The sequence below is a fragment of the Schistocerca serialis genome, chromosome 3, assembly GCF_023864345.2.
Source record: "Schistocerca serialis cubense isolate TAMUIC-IGC-003099 chromosome 3, iqSchSeri2.2, whole genome shotgun sequence".
NCBI lineage: Eukaryota > Metazoa > Arthropoda > Insecta > Orthoptera > Acrididae > Schistocerca > Schistocerca serialis.
Window position 1 is genome coordinate 773,075,257 of NC_064640.1, and position 23,629 is coordinate 773,098,885.

Here is a 23,629-nt window from a genome sequence, read left to right on the forward strand (position 1 = left end):
CGCCAGCCATTCTTGGCGTTATCTGGAGATTATAAATTATTATGTTTTACTAATCTCATTGTTCTCATAAGTTCTCAACATTGTTCCCCTACTTTCTTGATATTTCGAAGATATATGTATGTAAATAAATACAAAATTTGTTTGTTTCATAGCTTTGTTTATTTCCATTGTCTTTGGTACTTAGTATTTCTCTTTCATATGATATGCAGCAAAATAGTCTTCAAGATGTAATGCAACTCCACAAGATGTGCACATTAAGTTGGTTTTTTTTATTTTTTTTTATTTTTTTTATTTTATTTATTTATTTATTTATTTATTTATTTTTTTTTTTTACATAAATGGCAGTTTATTCGTTTTCGTTTTGGAAATACGTAGGCCTATACGTTGGTGGTGTTTTATGTGACCAGAAAATCTGTCAACCGGATCATGATGGGTCGTACGTGATGTAGTGGCAACCTCCAAATTTTGCTCCGTGTATTCATCGTAAATAATCGTATTGTCTCTTTTGTCTGCCATGATGAAAGGGCACAAGTACTTCTAAAAACAAAAACTTGTTGATGTGTGTAACTTATTGTTTCCTAAACAAAACACCGACAGAATGCAAAAGATACTAAAGTCCTGCCGCCGGCCACTGTGGTGTCGCCCGACCGTTGACTGCTATTTTGTGCACGACACCACTGTGGTGTCGCCAGATGGCAGAGTGTTAATATGATGTCAACAAGCCACACATTTCGTCAAATGGTAGGGATGTCGGATGTTGAAGAAGCGCTAACTTTACTGACAAGTGATACATTTGGGAAAAACACACAACAGAAAGAGGGCTTTGATGAAGTTAGCGTCTATTACCCTCAAGGCTGTGAAGTGTTGCCAAAGGCATTTCTTATATGCCTTCCAGTCCTTGGCGGCTTGATCGTAGGCAGGGAAAACTGGTGAGGTTGTGCAAACAGGCTGGTCAACACACTTTCCAACATGGCCATGTGCGTCTGCTACTGCATTTCCAGATTCTTCTGGTTTTCCAGCTGTTGCTGCAGAAAGCTTTGAAGTGCTACCTGCAAAAAGGCACCTGTCAGTGTCGTCACTTCATTGAAAAACACGAGTGATCGTTCAACTGCGCTCGTCCACCACTTGTGTAGTAACTACACACACAAGTATGGACATAGAATGAAAATTGCTTTAATGAGTAAACTGTTTAGAAGTTCCATACATAGCCCAAAATGCCAGGCCGAATCCAATACAATGCAAAGAGTCTGAAGAGCAAAACTAAGTTAACATGATTACACAAAATAACAGGATGAGGCCAAGTGCACTCCACTCTGGGATTATATCAGTTAGATTGCTTGTCCATCTCTCGAGGTGATACTGTATGTCGGCTCTGATGCGGTGTTGCCTCCAGTGTTTGATTATGCTGCTGCACAGTGGCTGGACCTCCATTGCCGGGCACTGGTAATGGCAAGGATACAGGGTACAGAATTTATATTTGGTGTGATGGATATTGGTGGTGTACTGGTTGGTATAGTTGTGTGATGAATATTGGTGGTGTACTGGTTGGTATAGTTGTGATGATTATAGATCTAGGTCTATTGTCACAGTGTGTTATGAAATGGAGAAAACACTTAAGGTTCGTAGTAGGGTAGACAAATGGTATACTTTGTTTTATTGAGTTTTAGGGAAGTGTACCTGATCTATAAAGGAGATGGTGTATAGAACACTAGTGTGACCCATACTTTTTAGAGTGTTTGGGAATCTTACCAGGTCAGATTAAAGGTGGACAGTGAAGCAATTCAGAGGTGCCCCTGTCTACGTGGACACTTTGCAGAAATTAAAGTGTGCCATCAAGTCCAAATACCTAGGAATGTTGATAGATGGCATCATTCTGTTGCAGAATAATACCTGGCCACATGTTGCCCAGGTTGTTTCATCTACGCTGCAGAAGTGTCACTGGAACACTGTTACACATCCTCCATACAGTACCGATCTCTTTCCCTGTTTTTCCATATTTTTGGGGCCCTGAACAAAGAGATTCGTTGGCCGTAGAGTTGCTTCAGGTGGATATGTATGTGCCTAGATACAAACATTATTCCATAGGCAACCACAAACATTTTTCCACAAAGGCATTGACCATCTTGTTTCACAGTGGGATAAATGTATTAACAGTTATGGCAATTACTTTTCAAATAATAAACAGTTTACTTACTTTTTTCCATCTGTGTCATTTTCATTTGACTGTCCCTTGTATGTCAAGCTGTATAAACTGTAGACATCGCAGTTGCATTTCATTATGAGGCTGCTTAATAGTGAATAGTAATGAGTGTTTTGTTACATTGTACTGGGTGATGTGATGCAAGAACACTTAGAATTTGTTCAGATCCAGTTCTGAAATGCTTTTTAATTTGTCCAATGTTTAACTAAATAACTTCGTACAAATGCTGAGATTCAGATGGTTAAAGTTCTCGATTCACATTCTGGTAGGAGCTGGATTCAGAGTATAGTTTGACTGTCAGTGTGGTTAGTTTGGGAGGAACAAAGTCAATCTGCTTCTGTATCTGTGCCCTGTCCCTTTTTTTAATGTGTCTCTGATGTCTTTGTTGTTGAAGGGACCTTAAATCCCAGTCTTCCTTACTTCTTATTTTTCCGATTTGAACAGTATGATGTGACAAGTGAAATTGCAGGGCATATTAGACTCTTTACTATGTGAGAAATCTTTAAATCACTGTATAGTTTGAAGAAGATAATTTTGAATGTCTGCAGTGGTGATTAATGTACTTGTGTCCTGTGAATTATACTGCTGTATAAGCAATAGATTAAAGTGTTACTACCATTGCTAATAGAATGATTAATTCACATTTCTGATAAAATTTGTAGAGAGAAATTTTGTGGGGAAACAACACTTGAAATGGATCTGTTTTCGATTGTGGTATAATTTGGCATATTTAAAATTTCTTGTGAAAGTGATACTACAACAGTTTATCCACAAACTTATTGGACAATGACATATAGTGCCTTTTTAATGTTCATTCTTAATATAAAAAGGAGAATGTTTTGTATACATATTGTCTTTCTGTTTTTGAGGCGTCTTTTGCAGGTGGAGTAAATTACACACACACACACACACACACACACACACACACACACACACACACATGCGCAGAGAGAGAGAGAGAGAGTGTGAGTGTGAGAGAGAGTCAGATACATAGAAACACAGAGTTGTATAGCAGACCTAACTGTAGACACACTGCCACAGAAACAAAACAAAACAAGAGATGTTCCCATTCCCCATGATAAAGCAGTCGCGGTGAATGTGGATCGAAACAGACATGGTGAATGTGGATATACAGGGTGTCCATGATTAAAGTTCCAGCTTCAAAACGCTGTAGAAAGAGAACTGCTGTTCAGAATGATGTCAAATTTGACGAGAAAATTATTGACGCAGGGGGAAACGTCATTTAACCAAAAAAAGTAATGAAAATTTTTACCAGTAGATGGTGCTGTAAGTATCTTTAACTGAAGTAGGGTTGGCTTCAAATGACAGATGAATTCCAATATAACAGCTGTGGTTTGAGTTGCACATTACACCATCCATACTGTTCAATTTGCATAACTGCACAAGTTCGGCAGTCAACAGTTCTGACACTCTTAGTTAGATAAGCCCATCCACCACAGCAAAGTCATACTTCATCAAATGGGAAAAATTGGTTGCAAATTGTCCTGAGGCCAGAAACTGCATAATAAGCAAAATGACGTGGGTTTCTAATTGTTGTGAGACTGGTGCAAGACATGTTCAGTATGTAGTATGTTGAAATCAAGACACAAAATGTTCCACAACAGCTCGAAGTGCCTCGGAGGCCATGTTCACAATGCACTGCACGATGTGTGCCATTGCTTCACCTATGTTCATTATTGGAACACTAAAAATGACATCTCTCAAATAACCCCATAGCCAGAAGCCACATAGATTAAGATCAGGTGATCTGGATGGTCAGGCTGTAGGGAAATGATGGCTGATAGTTTTACCATTTCTGAAATGCCTCTGCAGCAGCTGTTTCACTGTCTGTGCAATGGACGCGTGAGTGCCATCATGCATAAAAATGATCCTACCCACGCACCCATACTGTTGGAAGGGTTGGAATGACATTGGTGTGCAAAAGACACTCATAAAGTTTCCCGGTGACGACGGTACAAGTAACAGGACCCGCAGAATTCATCTCCTCGAAAAAATAGGTAAACAATGCTGTCAACCCGTACTACATAGTCACCGTTGCTGAACGAAATTGTACCGTTGCTGAACGAAATTGTACCAGTTGACTTGTGTGCAGATTTTTAGTTGCAAATATCTTACAATTCTATGTATTGACATGTCCTTGGAGATGAAAATGGGCTTTGTCTGCCCACAGAATGTTCCACGGCCATTCATTGTCCACTTGGATGTGACCAAGAAATTCCAGAGTGACCATTTGTCTTGCTGGCTGGTCAGTCAGAAGCATCTCCTGAACATGGGTGATTTTGAATGGATAGCAGTGTAAGATCTTCCATAGGATTTTTTGCACTGTGCTCACAGGCATGTCCAGCCTTCGTGCAATGCCCTGTGCACAGCATGTTTGTACATCCCTCCTGCATTGCTGTGACCACATCTTTGACAGATGTAGGATCAACTTCTTTCCTCCCTCTGCCACTTTGCGTGTTAGGAGAACCTATCTTTTCAGTGTAATCATTTTGTGAGCCTTCATGGATATAGTCATGTTGGGTGTTTCAGACACAAACTGAGGGACAGTTGTGTGCTGTGTATCTACTGTGACGCTTTAGGCACCATCTATTGGTAAAATTTTCATTATTTTCTTTCCCATGATGTTTCCTCCTGTATTAATAATATGCTTCCCATTCTGAGCAATGGATCTCTTTCTACAGCATTTTGAAACTGGAACTTCAATTATGGACACCCTATATACAAATCAAAACAAGCAAAGGAGAAAATGTTGTGGCTAGTAGAGTGCAGTTTGTTGAAAAATGGACGCCTGCATATAGAACTCGGTGTAACATGGTAAGGAGCTGTGGTGGCGTTGTGCTTTGCAAAGTGTATAAAGTTCCCCTCACCTCATGGTGAACCTCTTCTAACACGCACGCCTCCTTGAAGTTACTGACATGCAGTTCTCAGCTGCAAAAACTATAGAAAAAACAGCTGTACACATCGTAACTAGAAGTCACACTAAAATTGTTTTGTTGGTGCAAGGAATAGTTAAATAAAAGTATTTATGTGCATAATATCTCACTCCATTACGATAAGCTTTCTTACACCAGTTACTACCCGGCCTTGCTCGAAACTGTACGAAGTCTGAAAAGTCCGCACACACACACATCGTTCACAACTGTTGCCAGTTTATGGTAATTATGAATTATTCTTCACCAGAAGTTTACAAATGGATTGTTTCTTTTAGAACAGCTCATTCAAATGTTGCTATAATCAGTCTCACGGACCAAAATGTTCAAGTTCGCGAGTAAGCAACATGCCATGTGGAATTTAATTATTTAAATTTCATCAAATGTTCCAAATTTGATACTGTGCTTTAATTCAAACTCCATTCCACACTTTACAGCACTTCATGAACATTTTATTACCAAGATATCACAGTATTAATAATTTTAAACAGAGCACATATCAGTAGGTCTGATCACTGTGATGTCCTAGCTCTGGCTCTACTCATCTCTTTACACAAAAGAAACTTGTAGTTCCCAAAATACATGTGAATATGCTAATTTCTGATTGACAGAGAAACATCGCAGCCATTTGCAAAGCAGAATCAAGCTCGCTCAATCCTGCACATATGTACAGAACCAAGCAAAATTCATCACTGAGTCAGAACAGTAAATTACTAAAATAAATTTTGAAAACCACCAAATATAAAATTAATTCCCTCTTAAGTGCTATCAGGTGTTCCCCAGGGAAGCGTCCTGGGACCTCTGCTGTTCCTGATCTATATAAATGACCTGGATGACAATCTGAGCAGTTGTCTTAGGTTGTTCGCAGATGATGCTGTAATTTACCGTCTAGTAAGGTCATCCGAAGATCAGTATCAGTTGCAAAGCGATTTAGAAAAGATTGCTGTATGGTGTGGTAGATGGCAGTTGACGCTAAATAACAAAAAGTGTTAGGTGATCCACATGAGTTCCAAAAGAAATCCGTTGGAATTTGATTACTCGGTAAATAGTACAATTCTCTAGGCTGTCAATTCAACTAAGTATCTGGGTGTTAAAATTACGAACAACTTCTGTTGGAAAGACCATATAGATAATATTGTGGGGAAGGCGAGCCAAAGGTTGCGTTTCATTGGCAGGACACTTAGAAGATGCAACAAGTCCACTAAAGAGACAGCTTACACTACACTCATTCGTCCTCTGTTAGAATATTGCTGCGCGGTGTGGGATCCTTACCAGGTGGGATTGACGGAGGACATCGAAAGGGTGCAAAAAAGGGCAGCTCATTTTGTATTATCACGTAATAGGGGAGAGAGTGTGGCAGATATGATACGTGAGTTGGGATGGAAGTCATTAAAGCAAAGACGTTTTTCGGCGCGGCGAGATCTATTTACGAAATTTCAGTCACCAACTTTTTCTTCTGAATGCGAAAATATTTTGTTGAGCCCTGATCATCAAAATAAAATAAGAGAAATCAGAGCTCGAACAGAAAGGTTTAGGTGTTCGTTTTTCCCGCGCGCTGTTCGGGAGTGGAATGGTAGAGAGATAGTATGATTGTGGTTCGATGAACCCTCTGCCAAGCACTTAAATGTGAATTGCAGAGTAATCATGTAGATGTAGATGTAGAACAAAGCTGCTTTGCCGAAATCAGAATTTCTTTTCCCCAAGACCATAAACTGACTAAATAGTTTATAACAAATTCCCCAGTACAGATGACTAACACACACTTCATTCTTGAACATTCCTCACATGACCAATTACTTAACTGTGTAGTTTAAAAACTTTATATAAACAGTATTTCACATTCGCATCTTCATTCACTTTCATAACTAAGCACAATCATCGTAGCAGTTAATAAACAGTTAGAAAATTAAACAAACAGAACCGTAAATAAAATTAACAGTAGGTTGACTGCTGCTCAAACAGTGTCTGTCATCTAGTGACCTCTTATCAGCTCACATAAAAACTACGTACTCTCGAGCAATCTGATGCCAGCTGTCCTGTGCGTGACTCATACTGCACATCCGATCAAGGCTGTAATGTCTCATCTAAATAGGTATTATGTAGAGATGCTACAACTCAGAGCCAGAAAAACTTTAATACCAAAAAATAATTTTAAATATGATAACTGTTTGTGGCCTCGCTAAACCAACATGTAAATAAAACCAGAATTGTTACTGTGACCACTGCCAATGCTTTTAAATAAAACGAAATGCATTTGGTGTAAGGAAGACTTTGTATGATTTCAAAAGAGGTTATAACCACCATATTATTTGTTGAACATTTAACATTAATTGGACAGGTGCAGTCCAAGTAGCATTCTCCGTGTACTAATTGGTTTATAAAAATCTATTAAGTTGTTTTTAATACCACTATCGTTTCTTTTTTCCCAACAATTATTATTTTCTTGTTTGAGCGAGGTCACACAGAAGTCTATAATTTAAAGAATTAAATATACACGAAATTTGACTACACCAAAAACTCAGGTGTTTATTTGTGCTGAAGAAAATGTGTTACCATTTTTTAATGTTTTTCTTGGATTTATATCAGGTGGAGTCCAGGTAACAGACATAAAGAAAACATCAGCAACTATTCAGTGGACAGATGGAGCTACAAATGGCAATCCAATATTGCACTACACAATTTCGGGGCGTACAAGATGGAATAACACGTGGATGAATCTTTCTCAAAGTAAGTAATTTGACTCTCCATTTAGTTATTGTTCCATTTGTTATTTTTATTTGGAATTAATTGAATAACATGTCATATATTAAGTTATAATGTACATGTGATGAATTGTTTTTGCAATTTGAAATATGTAAGTGATGTGTTGCAGTGAAAGATGATGAGTCCAGGCCCCAAATTATTATGTCTATCAAACTTTTCTGAAATCAGATGACTACTCAGATAGTTCAACTAGTGAGGTCATTACCAGATCTTGCCCCCCTTTTTTGCATCCATGTCAGTCTCTAATGAGGCTACTCATGGCAAAAGCTTAACCTTAACCTTCTGCCTACCTCATAAATATTGGAACACTCAGTCCACATTTTTTATTCAAGTACTCAGAATGTACTTATTGTCAAACTAATTAAAATAAAGTGCCCAGGAAAATGCTGTAGTCATCATATGCTTGTTGTAGGATTATATTTCAACAAATATTCTGTAAGAGTAAATAGAGCTGTGACATTTGCTATGTTCATTGAGTGGTGTAATTTTAAAGCTGTTCAGTGGAGAACAGAAACCTTGCTAAATGCATTGCCATCTCTCTCTCTCTCTCTCTCTCTCTCTCTCCCCCCCCCCCCTCCCTCTCTCCCCCTCCCTCCCTCTCTCTTCCCTCCCCCCCCCCACACACACACACACTCACACAATGGTAATAAATGACAAGTACTCAGGGGATCCAGTCACTGGCACAATTTAGTGTTGGATAACCTGAGTTTCCCATGTTGGAGACTGGTCAGCACCGTCAGTACTTCATTACTGTAAACTCTGGCTTGTTTCAGTGTCCGTTATTGCCTGTGATAGTGAATTTGGTGCATTGCATGAAAGTATAGATCTTGGCTTAATTGCCTGGATCATGTGGATGGTAGAAACTTCTATTCTAAAAAGTGGGAAAAAATCTCAAATTGGCATTGGGCCACTGGAGTGGTGGAAAAATAATCAATAGCAGACAACCTTTGGGGCAACTGATGCACCTAAATTGCAACACAATTATGCAGGCGTGACAGGCTCAGTTGAAATCATTTTGTCTGTCTATGGTATCTAGTATTGATGCAACAGTCATAGTACCAATACTCTGAATGGTTTGAGTTGGCTGTCACGGAGTATTATACTTGCACAATGTAGAATGCTTGACAGACTACCCCTCCAAAGTGGGGTGCCATTATATCAAAATTTAATGACAATAACTGTACCCTTCAGTGCTAGAATATGAATATTTACTTATAGTACCCCTCCAAAGTGGGGTGCCATTATATCAAAATTTAATGACAATAACTGTACCCTTCAGTGCTAGAATATGAATATTTACTTATAGGGGGATCTTTCGAAAATATGTCCTTTTGTGTATACGTCAATGTTTGGAAAATTTGCTATGAATCTGAAATTTAAAAAAAGCACACTCTTTGGCAATTTTTTGATAGAAACTGCTACAATTTTGCACACCAAAGATCTGGGGCAGTATCCAGTGACTGTAGAGTTGCCCAACAATCTTAATCTCAATGTACCAGAAGTAGAGTAGTGGCGAGCACACTGGACTAACATTTGGGAGGATGGAAGTTCAATCCCTATCTGGCTTTCCAGATTTAGTTGTCCCCTCATTTCCTTAAATCTTTTAAGTCAAACACCGGAAAGATGGAAAGAACACAGCCAGTTTCCTTCCTCGAATCTGAGCTTGTGCTCCACCTTTAATGAACTCATTGTCAGCAGGGTGTTAAACTCTAATTGTAGTCCCATCTTTAAATTCAGTAAGGGGGTTTAAGCCGCAATCAAATCATGGGTATGGACACAGCTGAACTGCAAAATTAGCGGGTAGTCACAGGGATGAACAACATAGAGAACAAATTCAGTAGCACACTACAGAAGATTGGTACTTGTTTTAACATACAGTTTACTAATACTTCCTGAAAATGCGGAGGGCAGTTTTATCCTCTGCCAGGCATCTGATTGTGGATTGCAGAGAAGTGATGTAGATGTAGGTAAGAGACGATGTGGGTAACAGAAGACGTACTTCAGTTGATAAAAAGAAGAAGAAAATTCGAAAATATTCAGCAACAAAAGGAATACAGCAATGAAAGCCACTTAGGAATGAAATCAATAGAAGGTGCACACAAGTTAAAGCAGAATAGCTACAGGATAAATGTGATGAAATCAAAGAAGAAATGGCCATTGGAAGGACAGATTCTTCATATGGAAAAATAAAAATAATTTTCGATGAAATTAAAAACTACTGCGTCAAACTAATGAGTGCCAATGGAGTCCTGCTCTTAAATGACACTAACAGCAAGGCAACACTCTATAGTAAATAAATAACTCCTTTAGGAAGAGGAGCTACCAGCTTATAGTGCTTGTGGTACACCAGTTTCAATACACCACATTTTAATTGGTTGCCTGTTTTATCAGAAAAGGGGAGAAGAATTTGTTCAGGTTACCTCTATTTTAGGTATCACTAAGGTCATGGTGAAACAGGTTTTAAAGTTTTATATGTTTCTGAAACTTTGGTCAAAATTATTAGGTAGTATCTTGTAATATGTGTCAGAGGATTTGGTTCAATTTAGTGTCAGTGGTCAACGAGGTATCTCCATCTGACTTTTTAAACATTTTTTACTGTTTAATTAGTCACATGTAATGTAGGTTTTTTAACTTTTGAAGCATTATTTTCTCTGACTCTTGCTGTTTTATTGCTGTTACTTTATTTAATTAAACTGAGCTTGTTCCATAGTAAAAATGGTGTGAGTAGTAATGACCCAATTGTTGTGTCCCTTAAGTGAAACTCATCAAATGTTAATTTTTACAGATGTAGAAGCAAAAGAAGTTTATCTTTACAATGGCCGTAAAGAAGCTACAGTGGAAAGTGTTCTGTCACCCTGGTCTGGCTATGAATTTAGAGTATCGGCTGCAAATGCTCTCGGTTATGGACCTCCATCTGCACCATCACCTATTTACAACACACCCGCTGATGTTCCTTACAAAGCACCATCAAATGTTGGAGGTGGTGGTGGGAAAATTGGTGACCTGACCATCACATGGGATGTAGGTATCAGTATAATTACTTATCCAGCTGCAGTTAAAACATGGTATAATAGTGTAAAGCTAAGCATGCAAGAGAACATGCTATCCATAATTCTAGAACGAAATAAAGCAAAAGATGTATAGCCTACTCAGTTGCAGAGAAATAATTAATTCTATATACATTTACGCTCGCCAATTTACGATGTCAGTGTCATTGTTCCATCCAGTTCACATTCACTATCGTTGGAATCGGCACCAAAACTGTCATCTTCATCATCATCATCACCACCATCACATCATCATCATCACAAGAAATCATTCATTCTTTGTTCTCATTTATAATTCTGTCTGTAGTCTGTGCTTCTTGTATTAGGCTACCAACATGGTCTAATTTCTTCTTCCATGAGGTGATGTCTACGTTAGCAAGACCTTCACGTAGCAGTCTTTCCAGTTCTGTAATTGTAAAAGTCTTGCTGTTATTTCTAATATATGCCTTAACACACTCCGAACCTATTCAGTTGGGTTAAAATGCCAGTGATAAGACAGTAGCCTAATTACCATATGACCGAACCCCTGCAGCTTCATCTACAACATATGTAGGTATCACAGGCTTATTTTGTTTTATGATCAAATATAACAACAGCTTTGTCATGCTCATGTCAGCAATGTCTCGCTTGCAACCACTGCTCCATAGTTTCTTTGTGGCCACTAGTGATGGGAGTTTTGTCTAAAATCGCAGAATGGCAAGGTGCATTATCGATTACAAACACAGTCAGAACACTAAACTGGAGCAACAAATTTTTAAACTATTGCAGAAATCATGGGTGGTCCAAATCCTCATGATAGTCATAGGGTTTTTTTTATGAAAAAAATAAAAGTCCTTCACACACAAAGCCATTTGAAGAACCTGCATGGGCCACTAGTAATTGGGATCCTCTTCCTGTTGGCTGATGTCCACCGCTGTTCAGAGTATCATCTGTCCAGCATTTATCAATTGATTCTCCAGTGCTGACCCAGGTTTCATCTAACCAAATAATGAAGTTTATATCCTTTCCTACAATTTTGTGTAAGAAAATGCTATGAGCTGCAATGATGTGAGCTTTTTTGCATAACAGTTTTTCTACATCTAACTTTTTAAAGTGGAAGCCCATACTTCTTCATACCAGTTTAAGTAACATTTTTTCCCTAAGAAAAGATCACATTCTTTTAAAGAAATTAGTAACTACACTATTGTGGGGTATTCTTTCCTGCTATAATACCCATAAATGTGTTGACAAATTGCATGAGTTTGGAAAGAATCGAGATCTGTAACTGGATGAGGCTGCTTTTTTTTTCTTTCCAGGAGTTCTTAAAACCATACTATTTTCTCCACACATGCTTTGTTCAACACTATTTACTTCAGTATTGTGCAGTCCATGAAATAGCACCTCTTTCCTTGTACCCGTTTTCTGACTGAGTCCTAGAGTTTGTGAGTTATGCTTTAAAACTTTATTGGTAGGATACGATGCATGCCCACAAATAGAAATAAATTATTTTTCTTGTTTGTAAGATTCATGTATCCTCCATAGCAATTCCAAGACCTGACTATTTGACAGCACTCCACGGCACAACAGATTGTCACATGGTGAACAACGCCATTTTGGTGGCGTTCTTTAATAAAAAGAAACTGTAGTCGAGGCGGTAACACAACACAACACAATACAAAAGCAGGTGGTAGCACACTAACATACAATGTTAACACAGAAGCCAGCAACATGGTAGTGTTGATGCTGGAACCGGCTTTTGTTGCAGTGGTGTAATCAGTTCAGAAGTCTCAGCACCTCACATCTCTCACTTGTTTGTCACATATATTGCCAACAGTGTTTAAAATATCAGTCATGATTCTGAATCTCTATCACTCGATTCTTTATTGCTCATTTCTTCGTACAGAGCATCATCCTCTGTACCATCTAGTGCATTGGATATCGAACATTTTTTAAGTGCTTGTTGCACAGTCCAATTTGGAACACATTTCCATGCATCATAAATCCATTGGCACACTTGTGACAAACTTGCGCGTTCTACACGTCCTGTTCATGTCAGTTGTCTGTTGCTTTTCGAAAGCCAGTCTGTGTACATGCGTTTTAGCATGTCCTTAAATGGTTTATTGAAACAGACGTCAAGTGGTTGCAGAATTGATGTCATCCCGCCTGGAATTACTGCCAAGTCCGTTTTGCTTTCCTCTAATTTTCATTTTACTGCAGATGTTGTATGGCCTGTGCACGTATCTAATACCAACAGACTGCGTAAACCAAGCATTGCGCCAGGACGACGATTCCACACACGTCTAATCCGTTCCAGCACCGTGTCCTCCGAAAACCACCCAGTTTCGTTTGCTCGTACAATTACAGTTTTTGGAAACCCTTCTAATGATGGTAAAGTCTTTCGCTTGAAAACTATGAATGGGGGTAATTTATGTCCATCTGCTGTGCAAGCAAGCATCACGGACATCCACTGTTTCTTGCCCCCTGATGTAAGAACACTTATGTCTTTCTTTCCTTTGGCGTCAACCGTATAATTTGACAGCATGTCAATATATACAGGAGTTTGGTCAGCATTTCCTATCTGACCAATAAGGTATTGCTTTTCTGTGCACCACCTAATTATGAAGCACTGAAATTCCACAAGTTTTTCTTCGTAAGTTTTCGGCAGCTTTTGTGCAACTGAAGTTTGCTTCCAAAGTGAAAAACCCCAGTGCTTCATAAACAGATCAATCCAGCTGTGACTAGCCTTAAAAATTTCGATTTTTTGCTCTCTAGCAGTTTCATGTGCCTTAATTTTTAAAATTTCGGCGTTCACCGGCAGGAATTTCTGACTCTGTTCCTTAACAGATTCATTTAAAATCACTTCTAGGGCATGATATCAGCCACACTTTGGCCCACTAAATGCTTTCCTGCTACTTGAACATTCAAATAATTTGTCTCTCTGCAGTCGCCATCGCCTGACACTGCTCTCATCAATCCCGTATCGCAGACCTGCAGCATGATGAGAACTTTGTTCCACAAAAGAAATAACTCTCGCTCTTGAATTTGGCACTATAATCAAAGTGATTCATTATGGTTCACCAACACCAACAAACACTTCACAAAATTTCATGAAGCAATAGGTGCTGCTAAGTGAAATCTTAATGAGCCCCAGGGTATCAACTCGTGCAACAATCCTAAAGCCTTGTGCATTGGTGGTATTTTTGTGTAAATACATTTATTTTTGTTGCTATGAATATTTGAAAGGCTGCTACATTCGAAAACGAACAATACGGAATTTCTGTTTACTTCGTTGGATGATGTATGAAAATGCAGTGGATGTTTTGGCGCCAGTATTTATCTTTGTGCCTGCAAAGCATGCCTGTGTAGTGCTACATATATTCGACGGCAGAAGTTAATTGTGGTGGCACCTACCAACATTTTTCAGAACTTCCGCTTACTTTGCACTCGATTCTAAGCCACAGGCGTTTTCTTGGATTACAAAAACCGGAAAGAAAGTGTGGCTTTGATTCGAGTAAATACGGTAGTGACCACAAAGAAACGATGTTGCAATGGTTGCTGGGAAGAGGCGTTGCTGTGGACATGAGTGTGACAAAGCCTGTGAGGCCTGCAAATGTTGTAGATGAAGTTGTAAGGAAGTTGAGTTATATGGTAAATAGGCTTATCCCTGCCATTTCAACCCAATTATATTGGTTTGAGGTGACGTTAAGACTTACATTAGAAATAACAAGAAGTCTTTTACCACAACAGAAGTGAAAGACTATTACATACAGGTCTTGCCACTGTAGACTCCACCTTATGGAGGAAGAAAGTGGACATGTTGGTAAGCTTATTTGAGAAGCACAGGCTATAGACGTTATTGTAAATGAGAATGAACAACTAATGATTTATCTTGATGAAGATGATGACAACGATGGTTTTGGCATTGATTTTTGGATTATGGTAATGATGGAGAACTGGATGGAATTGCACTATTGACATTGTAGATTAGTGGGTGTAAATATATCTGGAATTAATTATTTGACACTGTAACAGAGTATGTACCTGTTTTGTGTATGGTTGTCGATAGCGTGCTCTTTGTTATTATTAGGTCTACATTATTATATGATGTTGTATATGCAACTATTACAGTAACAATTCGGAATGGCTTCTGATAGACAATATCATTAACTTTGGTTGTTATTTATTTGTTCTAGCGTTTCATGTATTATCAAGTGCTTTTTTTCTATTGCTGTTTTCTCCGTTGTCAGGAACGTTTTCTTTGTCATACTTACATCTATATTAACATGTGATAGCTTATGTATATGGTGATTGTAATGTACATTTACAAAACATAATTGGGAGATACCAGCTGTGGGAATGTGTGGTGGCAGCTATTGCAACCTCACTGTTGCAGTATAGCCAACTACACGTGAACTGTCCAAGTGACATGTTTCAGTGGCCTGGGTACAGTAGCATGCTTCAGTATTGTGGCACAGGGATTTTAGTGTGTACCAGGACTTAGATGTGTACCTGCAAACGAACAAATAATAATCAGTTTTATATTTTCAAAGTGATAATTAAAATCTTAAGACTACCCCTTGTAAAGGGGTAAAAAATGCCCAAACTGGAGATTTAAATAAATTTTATTTTATTTTATTTTACATGAATCTAGTATACATGAGTTGAAATTAATAGTTTACTGTGAAAGTCATCATTTTTTTAATATGGTATCACTCAAATGTCATCCTTGGTTTTGCATGTATTCTCTTGTGTCTAAAAGTGAAAAGTGTATGCTGTTGTTGTAATCTTGAGCTTAAAGGGCTTGCACAGCTTGCATGTTGTCTGGATGGTGTTAGAGATCATTCTTCAAAATCTTTCTCACCAGTTGCTGAGACCAAGTTCTGCATTATGCCATCTCACTGACTTTGACTGAGCTCTTTGTAAAGCTTCATGCAAATGATCAATATTCTCTTAGGACAGGTTTCTTTTTACACTACCACCTCTTTGCTCACCCGGAGGCTTATACCATTAGCAGATGGTGCAGGAGTGGCTGTGGTGATTTAAACTCTCGAAAGTGTGTTGAGCTCCAACAAACTGTCAAGAGTTCTTGGGATACGCCTTTGCAGGAAACACGTGTTGTACGCTTGACTAACAATCCATCGCTACTAAAACTTCCACTTGTCTATACGTCCAAGGTCGGGTCCCCCACTTATATAACCCCTACTGCAGCACCCAGCCAGTCCACAAGTCTTCCTTTTTGACCGCCTCACCTTGTATATGTCACATTGCAGTAGTGTTTGAAATTAGAGATTAACTTTGAACTAAATTCATGTCTGCTTGTAAGAGGTTTACACGTCCTTGTTTCAAACATATTCCACCAAACTTGCACAAAGAACTATATTCCATTCAGTAATTTTGAAGTATTCCTTTTGTTGTTCATATTTTCCTTGGTCATTGCTACCAGGTCAGCATATGAGTTAACCATCCTGAGTATATTTTTCAAATGCTGCTGGCAGCCCTTTAAGAATATCCATAACCCCCCCCCCCCCCCCCCCCTTGCTGAGTTTTGGAAGGTTCTGCATCCCATTATTTATGTCCAGGAACTTGTGTCCATCCAGGTGAATGTGAGCACCAAACGAAGTAGTACTACTGTTGCTCGTAGAAATGCGTTCCCTACATGTGGCACTAAATGTTCTAGCCAGCTATCCCACAAAGAATTTCTTATATGCTACACAGCTTATGTTGCTTGTTATTCAGTGTGTAAACCGAGGAAATTTGTGTGTATCACACTGAAATTTGATGTGCAAGTCATCTTCTGTTTGAAAATCAATCTTAACTTTGGTGCTGTGAAACATGTTCAGCTACGTTATTTGACATAACACCAATGTAGGGTAAGATATTGTACTCTAGTGTAATCAACTATACCTTATTCTGTATACAGTGTGTTTTTCATTTCTAGTTGGTGTGTGTTATTCCTTGCAAATGCGTCAAAGTATTTGAAGTTGAAATGTTTTAATAATGTGGTACTCCACAGTCATTTGCACTTTCGAAGCACTAAACCCAGGCCGCTGAAACATGTCACTTCAAGGTCATTCCTCAAGCGCTGTAGAGTTGGTAGTAGAACTAACGAACAAGTGAGGAACGGGAGGTGCCGTGTCTTCTGAACCAATAACAGCACCGAACAAAAGCTGGTTCCGGCATCGACACCACCACGTTGCCGGCTTCCGTGTAAACATTGTATGTTAGTGCGTGAACGCCTGCTGTTGTGTTGTGTTACTGCCTTGACTACGGTTTTTGTTTGTTAAACGATGTCACCAAAACAATGTCGTTCACCAAGTGACAATCCATTGCGCTGTGGAGTGCCATTACATAGTCAAGCTTTGGAATTGCTACGGAGGATGCGTGAGTTTTATGAGCAAGACAAAGAATTTGTTTCTGCTCATGGGCATGCGTTGATTCCTGCTGAGAAAGTTTTAGATCGTACCTTGAAAACTTCAGGACTCAGTAAAAGAACAGTTATAAGGAAATGTGTGCTACTTCAAGACTTACAAGACAGTGAAGTAAACAGGAAGAAAGCTCCTGCGGAAGAAACTGTGTTTTTAAGTACTCCGGGCAAGAAAAAAAAGCAGCCTCGTCCTGTTACAGATATTGATTCTTTCCAATCCGATGCAATTCGTGGGCACATATATGGATATAATAAAAGGAAAGAATACCCCACAATTGCGAAGTTGCTAATTTCTTTAAAAGAAAGTGAACTTTTCTCAGGGGGGAAAACGCCACTTAAGATTATGTTAAAAAGTACAGGCTTCCATTTAAAAAAAAGTTAGATTGTTAGAATAATGTACTTTGTTGCACTTAACGTATAAATGTTGATTGTAGCTTACATTTACAAAACGTATTTCGGAGTTGTGGGTGTGTGCGGTGGCAGCTATTGCAACCTCGCAATCACAGTGTAGCCAACCCCACACGAGCTGTCAAGTGACATGTTTCACCAGCCCGGGTATAGATGGCATATACATTTCTTGTAATAGATGCCTAAGTAATTCCTAATCTGGTCACATTGCAACCCTGCAGAAAAGTTTGTTCTTGCAAAGCGGAAAACCATATTAATCTTTTCTGGTATATTAATTTCTTTGTCAATTTTCGCGTATTCTAGAGGAGTGCTAAATAGCGTACTTTTGGGCAACTCAGAAGTGAGCTTAATACATTGCAGGATAACATGAAGAATTGTTCATAAAGACATCCATTGTAATTGGTTTATAGAAAATTTCAGACATATTTGTGACAGTCTCTTTGTTGTGCCTATCTGTGACTCAGCAGCTCTGCTATATGGTAAATTTATACTTACGGTTTTTATTAGTCTGACATCAGTTCACATAGATCAGATTGACTAAGTAAAATATAAGTCTGGTGTTACCTTATTTCATCCCCAAGATTTTCAAGTTAATTGCCCTTCTCTTTATAGCAGATTTAGTCTACATGAGTTCCATCAGGACAACTGAATCAAGACAATTCCTGAAACTTCCTGCAGAATCAACTCTGGGCTTCCTTTTCCTATTCTGATACCTGTGCTGATCCCATCTTTCATTTCAGTGCATGTTTTGTAGCAACATAGCATTGTTTGTCATAAGTTATTTCTCTCTGAATAGTAGTGACAAGTTCCGAAGTTGGATGAGGATACATGTCATGTACAGAAAGAAGAAAGCTATAATATTTTTAGAAAACATTGCAATATCAAGAGTATACATTGTTTTTATGTTGTAGCCATTGCCACCTCAAGATCACAATGGTCCTGGCATATACTACAAGATTTTTTGGCGGCGTGCTCACCATGATATGGAGTTTCAAAGTCTGGGATTGAAAAAATATGGTAACATAGGAACTGCTGTTGTTAGAATACAGCCAGAGTATTATTACACCCAGTTCGACGTTAAAGTGCAGGTTAGTGTCATATTGTTTTTATTTGTGTGTGTGTTTGTGTGTATGTGTGTGTTCATAAAGACGTCCATTGTAGTTGGTTTGCAAAAAATTTCAAATTTATACCTGTGGTTTTTATTAGCATGACATCTGTGTGTGTGTGTGTGTGTGTGTGTGTGTGTGTGTGTGTGTGTAGCTTCTATTCTGTGTATGCTGTTTGTAGAAATTACCTTTATAATTGATTCGGAAATAAGTGCAGTTAGTTACTCTTCAGTGTATTTGATTGCCATTTTATTGTATATATATTTTGAGGGAACAGTGTTGGGAGATACGATAGTATGAGGGCAGTGTGAAAAATTCTTGGCCAATCAGTGGAGCCCCTTGTACACCAAAGCGAATATGCCACAGTGAATGAGAATTCTCTGTGGTGTAAACATTAGGCATGCATGAACAAATTCAGTCGTTTTCTGTTCACATTTGCTTCTGTTCACTTGTATTCCACTGATTCCATTCATTTATTGGACCATCAATTGAAATTCATGTCTCTCCACCTCAGCACAAATAGTACACAAAACTTTTGTGTGCTGTCTTGTCAATGTTTGCCATTGTTGACAAGTTGTTAACAATGGAGTGGTCTGAAACACAGAAGATAATCATGCTTCTGGAATCCTAGAGATGCACAGCACAAATCCTGGATGAAAAGAAATGTTATTGGTAGAAAAGTGCTGAAATACTCAAAGTACCTACTGCGGATGTGAGCAGGATGATAAATCCTGGGGAGCAAAGTGAATAAGCACAAAATTTGTAATCCTTTTGTTAAAACGGAAAAGTGTAATAAATTTCTGTGAAAATAAATGAAAGTAACTATATCTTTGTTACGCTAAGTAAAATTAAAAATATACAAAAAAACTTGGGTCATTCTCCTTGCTTATTTTCATGGTAATGGTAATTACATGACTGATTTATCGCTGTTATGTTAGAGATTTTTAATCATAAAAATGGTTTACCTGGGACCATGCCATCTGGTCTCTAATAAACTGCATAGAAGATTTTATCAGGTAGTCTGTGACAGATCAACATGCCCATACTGCCAAGCACATTGACGCACTGCTTCCAGGATTTGGGGAGGCACACCAGCCATGTTCTGAATCCACCCGGCATATTATTGATGGGGGCTGGTGTGCCAGCCAGTTGGATGTTGTTTTCATACTTTTTCTCACATCTCACTACATGAATATTTATCCAAAAATATATTATTAATTCCAATTTTCTGTTTGCACCACATGAAACATATTTTTCTTACACCACAAATCAAAAACTGTACAATATTTCTGCTTGTACTATACACAGTTATACAAAGATTAAATTTAGAATGAGTAAAAATAAAACTTAGTACTTTAGAATAGAAATTTATGTGTATAAAGGGATAAACTGGTAGACTGAAATCATTTTTCTTTTTCTGTTGGATAGATGTCTGTGAAGAAAACATTCTAGGAAATTCAACCCCAGAGGTAGTGAAATTGGTATTAATATAGTTTTGGGGATATGGTCTGAAAATTCGAAGTGAATATTGTTTGTTTGACAAAGGCACCCACTAAGAAAGAGTAAATTCATTCCATAGAGGTTTGAAATCTTTTTTTTTTTTTTGGGGGGGGGGGGGGGGGGGGAATGCAGTGCAGTGCCCCTCTGATTTCACAGCTAAATGCCCACCATGGGATTGGTCCTAGAAACAGAAATTTTATGGAACTTCCTTTATGTGCCATAGGAATCTACTGAGATAGTATTTTTCAAAACTCAGCGCCAAATGAGAGTAAATTGCATATGAAACGTGTGTTAAAATTTTCATTCCCATGATAGTGCCACATATAATGAATGTGAGAATGCAGATTGCTTTGTGGGGTCCCTTAGCAGAAAATAAGTTGCTTAGGGATGAACATAAACAACTGGTGGTAACAGAACAAGAAAGGCCATTGTCTAAAATGACAAAGAATTTTTTTTTACGAAGAAGTATTGTAAAAAGACAACATACAAAGCAATACTTGCGTATACTAATAGAGTACATGAGCCTATGTAGTTTTTGTTCAGTTTGGATTCAGTAGCTTCTTCTGAATCTCCCTCACTACCAGAACACTGTAACCATCAGATACAGAGACAGGTAGATTGACACACAGAATACTTAATAGATGAGGTGCCCAATAAATGGCTATCTTAAATTCTCTTGATGTTAAACCCTAATCTTTCTTCTTAAATTCTCTAATTGTTACGTGTCATAGACTACTACATAAATATGTAATCCTTTTCTCACTGTGTATTCGCGAATCACTAACCAGTATTTCACGAACAGCAAGTTTCCATAAAAAAGTGATGGTACCCACAGGCCCTTTTTTAATTTCCATAGTGAAACACGGGGTACAACTAATTAAGAATAAAATGCTAAGTTGCATAATCTTGTGACTTAGTTAGTGATTGCTACTGTTACTAAAGAGATAGGGAGTGAATGAATGCTGTTGGAAGAGATCTCTTGTACATGTGTACTGTCTACTGTTGTGGCATCTTTCATCAGCCTGACTATAGTTTCCTCACTTCTGCCTCTATTGGCTAATGTCTGTAGTGTGTATTCTACAGTCTTGCCTCATTTCACTCTTGTTTTGCTGATAGCTGTTGTCCAGTTCCCCATTTGCGTATGCAGGCAATACCTCCATATTGTCTAGAGGGGCTCTTTAGCTGTACTGTGTTGATGAATACTTATCTGCTGTTTCATCTAAATCTCCCCACAGTGCTTCATCCCATATTATGTCATATATGGTCTTTCCCAAACTTCTATTTTATCTCGTCCATTGGTTCTGTTAACATTCCCATAGTGCTCCGGTGGTTCAACTTCATTCCACAGGCAGCGCCACATAGAATGAACATAAAAATGCAGTTTGCTTTGTGGGCCCCTTAGCAGAAAATAATTTGCATGGGGATGAAGTTTGTTTGTTCTGCAAAGATAAGATGGGTGGTGGCCAGTCCAGACAAAAAGCGTATTTTTAGAATTCCAAGAATTTTTTGTTTTCTTTTAGTTAAATTTTTGTAATTTTGACTGGTAAGAAATAATACTCTAACAAAGGATATTACTGTATCCCGCTACTGCAGAATAACTTTGCAGCAATAAAACATAAACGAGAGAAAAAGAAAAAACAAAAATAAAATTCAATTGCAAAGGAAATGCGCCATATACAACAACAAAACACAGTGCTCATACAAGTGTCTGCCAACAGCAAAATGTGTCAAAGGCTTTAGGAAGACTCTGCATTGCTTCATAATAGAAAATTGCCTCCAATGAGCGTGACATCACAACTGTTTACATTAGATTCATTTGAGCAGTTGCGAGCGGGCTCATGTGCAGGCACAGTTGAGTCGTGCATGTGTAGTACCTTCTCCCATTTCTGGCTACAGAAGTGTGACTGTTAGCTGTATAAGCAGCAGCAGCAAGGTGCTACCTGGAAAAATTTTAGTGGCGCACGTAAGCTGTCAGATTAAATAGAGGCAAAATTGGAAAAAGCCTTGTTTCACAAAGCGTCTAGTATCCAGCGCACATTGGTCTATCAATTATTCACATGATTTTGAAACACATCCCTGTTGGTTTTTAAACATTTGTGAACATATTCTAAGTTTATTTCTGAATGGATCATAAGTTGATTTTTGAATGCGTGCATAGTGCACTTTGTGTCTGCCAGGGGAATCCCCGTCACATCTAGAAATAAACTTTCCTGTAGACAAAAGGGGACAGAGCTGTATGAGTTGAGCGGAATAAAGCCGAATGGTTGAATGTCAATCGCTGTTTGTTTATATGATTGACTGGGTCTGCAAATGATCAGCGTTGTTATAAATACCAGCGAAATCCATAGATTTAGACTACCAGAGTGGAAATAAACTACTAACAGGTAAGAAAGATTATGTATTATCTTCTCGGTGTATGCAATAAAATGAAATGTTGATAGAAAATTTTTGGCCAGACTGCTACACAAGTAACGGCCAGTTGTACAAACCTTCGTAGCAGCCGCCTAAGTTCTATTCTGGGAGTAGCGCGGAAAACGCATTGTATGAACAAGTAATAATGCCTAACCAGAGAATAAATGTGGGATAACTAAGCAGTTGATTGTGGCAGGGTTAGTGAAATTAACCGGAGAATGAGTTTTAACACTGGCAGGAATAGTTACAGAATTAGTGATGACAAGATTTTTTGTTAGAATGAGGAAGGAGAAGAAATGGGGATATCACACAAATTATGGAAGAATATGACGAGTCCAGATTTATATAAAAATTACGTACTACTACTTTTCGATCTCATGCTTGAGAAGCTCGAGCATATGAATGAAATGTGAAACTATTTCCTAACATAAAGCTTTTTGCTTGTAGTAGGCCTGATAGGCATTTGATATTGGTACTTCGTGAAGTATATTCTGTCGTGTTAAAAAAAAAGTGACTTTGTGCTAAAACAGGCTGTTTATTTGGTGTGTGTTACAATTGCTGCAATATTAGACAGGCCTATTTCGTGTTATCTAGAAGACAGTGACAAAATACATGTAATCAGATCGAAAAACCACACCAGTCTTGGGTACTGTTTGTATTAACAGCTTTTTCAGTATTAGACGACATTTTGTTTTTTCATGTGGCAAAGCATTTGAGGTAATAGATTGTTTCGCACAAAGGAAAGGACACCATGTAAAGCTGTAACAAGGTTGGAGAGAAGAAAATAGTAGGACTTAAGGATTGAAGAAATAAGAAATGTGTGTACTGTCTTGCTTGTC

The 23,629-nt window shown here is 38.3% G+C and overlaps 1 protein-coding gene across 3 annotated transcripts in view; it reads left to right on the forward strand.

The window, feature by feature from the left end:
• LOC126470616 (contactin) overlaps positions 1 to 23,629 on the forward strand; it is a 155,573-nt gene that overhangs the window by 91,863 nt on the left and 40,081 nt on the right. For all 3 annotated transcript variants that reach the window (XM_050098573.1, XM_050098571.1, XM_050098572.1), the window contains exons 15-17: positions 7,738 to 7,878; positions 10,700 to 10,935; positions 18,684 to 18,860. In XM_050098573.1, the coding sequence (XP_049954530.1) occupies positions 7,738 to 7,878; positions 10,700 to 10,935; positions 18,684 to 18,860 (554 nt within the window). The remainder of the gene's footprint in view (positions 1 to 7,737; positions 7,879 to 10,699; positions 10,936 to 18,683; positions 18,861 to 23,629) is intronic.